At 43.9% G+C, this 3,215-nt stretch overlaps 1 protein-coding gene across 1 annotated transcript in view; it reads right to left on the reverse strand.

Annotated features, from left to right (window-relative positions):
* Window positions 1-2,085: 2,085 nt before the first annotated feature.
* T265_13119 (hypothetical protein) overlaps window positions 2,086-3,215 on the reverse strand; it is a gene marked incomplete at both ends in the record, with an annotated part of 9,242 nt that continues 8,112 nt past the window's right edge. Inside the window, one exon of the mRNA XM_009167272.1 lies at window positions 2,086-2,567. Coding sequence (XP_009165536.1) covers window positions 2,403-2,567 — 165 coding nt within the window. The remainder of the gene's footprint in view (window positions 2,568-3,215) is intronic.

Genomic DNA, 3,215 nt, shown 5'->3' on the forward strand with positions numbered 1-3,215 from the left:
ATGGTTTTGGTCATTTTATCAAGTGCTGAGTAGACCAGTATCCAATGTAGAGCGGGATTTTCCGCAAGAAAACTGGCGTGCATCCCCAGGTTTGTACGGCAGCGAAGCATGTGTTGAAAACTAATGTTGTGATGTCGATAACAAACTGACTGAATTGTCCTCAGATAACTGATCAGGGTTTGGTCTCGATAAGATTAAGCTTCCAAAATATTTTAGCAGAACGGAAGTGGACGCAGTTGTCCAATAGTTCCATATTCCTTTCTTAGGAATAAGAGTTGTATTGGCTGTCTTCCAGGAACCTGGTATCTCTCCGCTGATGAAACATTGATTAGAAAGAGTCATACAAGGGCTTGCTGAGAATATCCGCGGTGCTGGTAGCACCAGAGCGAAACCACAAGATGTTTGATTTTAGTTGGAGCACAATGACCTGTCATTAGTGTCAGCCAGTGTCAAGAGAAACATTCCCACTGGTTGCAGCATCCAATAGTGTTGATTGATCAGTCAGGCCTGTGAATTCACAACTAAGCTTGCCTAAACCAACGCCATTTGAATAATACCTGAACCAACTACCACGAAACTCCTGGAGAGTTGCCAACATACCACGACGATTTTTGATGCCAGACAAGGGACGAGCGTAGATTCATCCTAGCCGACTGATTTTAGCCTCCATTTGACCCGTTGGCCCTTGGGGTATCGTTCAATTTCCACTGCCGTCTTATTTCGCCGAAGCTACTCCAGCAATGGAGAAAAATTTTCGAGTTTGATACAAGCTGTTTCAACAGTCGAAACAGAAATCCAAATAGCTGCTCAAACATTGAATGCACTAAAGGACTGGGACTATGGGAGCAAGCATCGTAATTAGTGCGTTAATGCTAGCAATTAAGCAATAGCTCCGGCTTATCGTTCACGAAACTAATGAGATGGTAACAAGATGTTTGGATCCTGGACAGAGCCAAACAGCCGACTGCGGCACGCTTGTGTTTCGAAAAAGGTATCACAAACACATACTCAAGTCGGGTGTCGGGCATTGTGGAGGAATGCACAGTATTTTCAAATTTAAGGGAGACTGGAACGAAACAGTTCGGTCTTCGCAGATCACCTACTATGCTACACAGCTAGCTACTTCGGTGGAAAAGGGATCAATAAACTCAGTGACCTTAGGGGCTGTAGTACTGAGTGCAACGTTTGAAAATGGCGTCGAGTGGTAAACACTCAGACAGCGCCGTCTGTGCTCTACAATTCGGTAGCTAACGTATCCTGAATTGGATTCGGCATGTGATCGTGTGCGACAGCACCATTTTAACGTAGGTGACGAAGTGACAACCTCTGTTACGGAGTTTCACCGGACGGTCAAAACGAAACAAATCGTAATCATCATAAGCAAAGCTCTCTTGAGGCAAAATTATTTTATGATTCCAGAATTGTCCACTACTTAGAATATGATATATCAGATGGAATTTGAATACTTTAGACATTTTTGTTTGCATTCTTTAGTCTTTAGGAAAAACACACATTTGCTATGAATACCATTACCGAAATCCCTCGTCAATCGGGTACGACAACGAAAAGGAAGAATATAATCGCCCTTATGTGTAGCAAACACGATCTTGGATCGGAGTGAATTGGACACAGAGCAGTTCAAGAAGGGCAACAGAGGGACCTACCCAGAATATGCAAAATTAAATACAAAGAAGTAAAGATGGTTTTCACACTCGACACTACTACACAAGGCATCGGTCAAGCATCCCACTACCAGATGACCTTCAAGGAAAAGGTGCATCGATACGACCAGACCGAACAAAATATGATGAACACTCTTCAGTACACTTCAGGTCCATGAATTAAAAGTGCATGCAGTTCGGCATGATACACTCACAGTCAGCCTTTACTGAGATAGTCAAATGAAGTTCACCATCAGATATACGCTCAAATTCACCTACACTCGACCGTTATATACACTCCGATGGTCGGGCGAACAATGTATAATTTCCCAATAATAGTGTGCGTTTAGAAGGAATTAGCAGAACAGACATATGACCGGTCAGAAGTGATGAAGAATGGTGACAAACTGATTCACTTAGCCGGGACAACTTAGACACACGTATAACTTCCGAGATCTTTAGGATCGGCCAAACAACCAGGCAGGAAGCTAGAAAGCACAACTGGCAACCTAAAACGCCAATTTTTGATAGAGTGATCATCACAATCAGAAGAGAATAGCATTGAAAGTGATATCTAATCCACTGGTAAGGACAAATGCAATAAGTGTTCAGTGGGTGACAAACCAGAGTAAATGCTTCCTCGGCCATAAAAAGCGCATAGTGAACGAGAACAGAGCCGCCGGTAAATGGCGTTTAGAAAAAATAACAAGGACTGCCAACAGCGCAGCTAAGGCCTACTCGTCAGTCCTTGGTGGAAGGCGACAGTGTCGGCGGTGATGGGGAGGATGGCGCCGGGACTGACCCGTAAATGTCGGTTTGGGAATCCGGATGGAATGTTACGACAGGTAAATTGTCCGCAGATACGATGAATTTTCCCTTGTGATGAATGTTCTGTCCACCCTTCTCCTGTGAACAAGATAGTTAGTAGAACTGCAGTTAGTATTTCAACGGCAGTCATGTACCATGGAGAATATGATGGACACTGCATTATAAAAAATGGAACGTTTAAACCGGCCACAGAAAGCATTCAGCGCGAACAAGTAAACCCAAAGATTCCCTGAGGTAACCCAATCGCAATAAACATACGCCCACCTGAAATAGCCGTCCTTAACTAACTCAGAGGTCAAACCTATCCGGATGGCGATTCGATTTAACGACAAGGACGAGCTCACCCATCCAGATTCAACTTAAGTTCATGAAATAAAATCTGTAAGCCACTGAAAATTAGTCGTTTACAAACCCTGGCTAACACGTTCACAGGTTACCACTTTCATCTTGAAGCATCAGTTATGAACAGCAGCAGCGGTTCCACTGTTAATACTGTACTACGGTTTCGTAGACACGAAGGCAAGCGGGAAGCTAACCCTTACGGCCCCGAGCCGATGGGACGAAAAAGGCGTGGGACACAATACTGACACTGAATACTCCATGGTAAACTTTGGTAATGCTGGAACAAAGCACACGGTGTCTAACACCACAGAACTGCTTTTTGTGATTCATGGACGGAAGCGACAGATGTTGGCATTGATTTGAACTGTTGCAGTAGGGCTATAT

Source organism: Opisthorchis viverrini (assembly GCF_000715545.1).
Source record: "Opisthorchis viverrini unplaced genomic scaffold opera_v5_40, whole genome shotgun sequence".
Lineage (NCBI taxonomy): Eukaryota > Metazoa > Platyhelminthes > Trematoda > Opisthorchiida > Opisthorchiidae > Opisthorchis > Opisthorchis viverrini.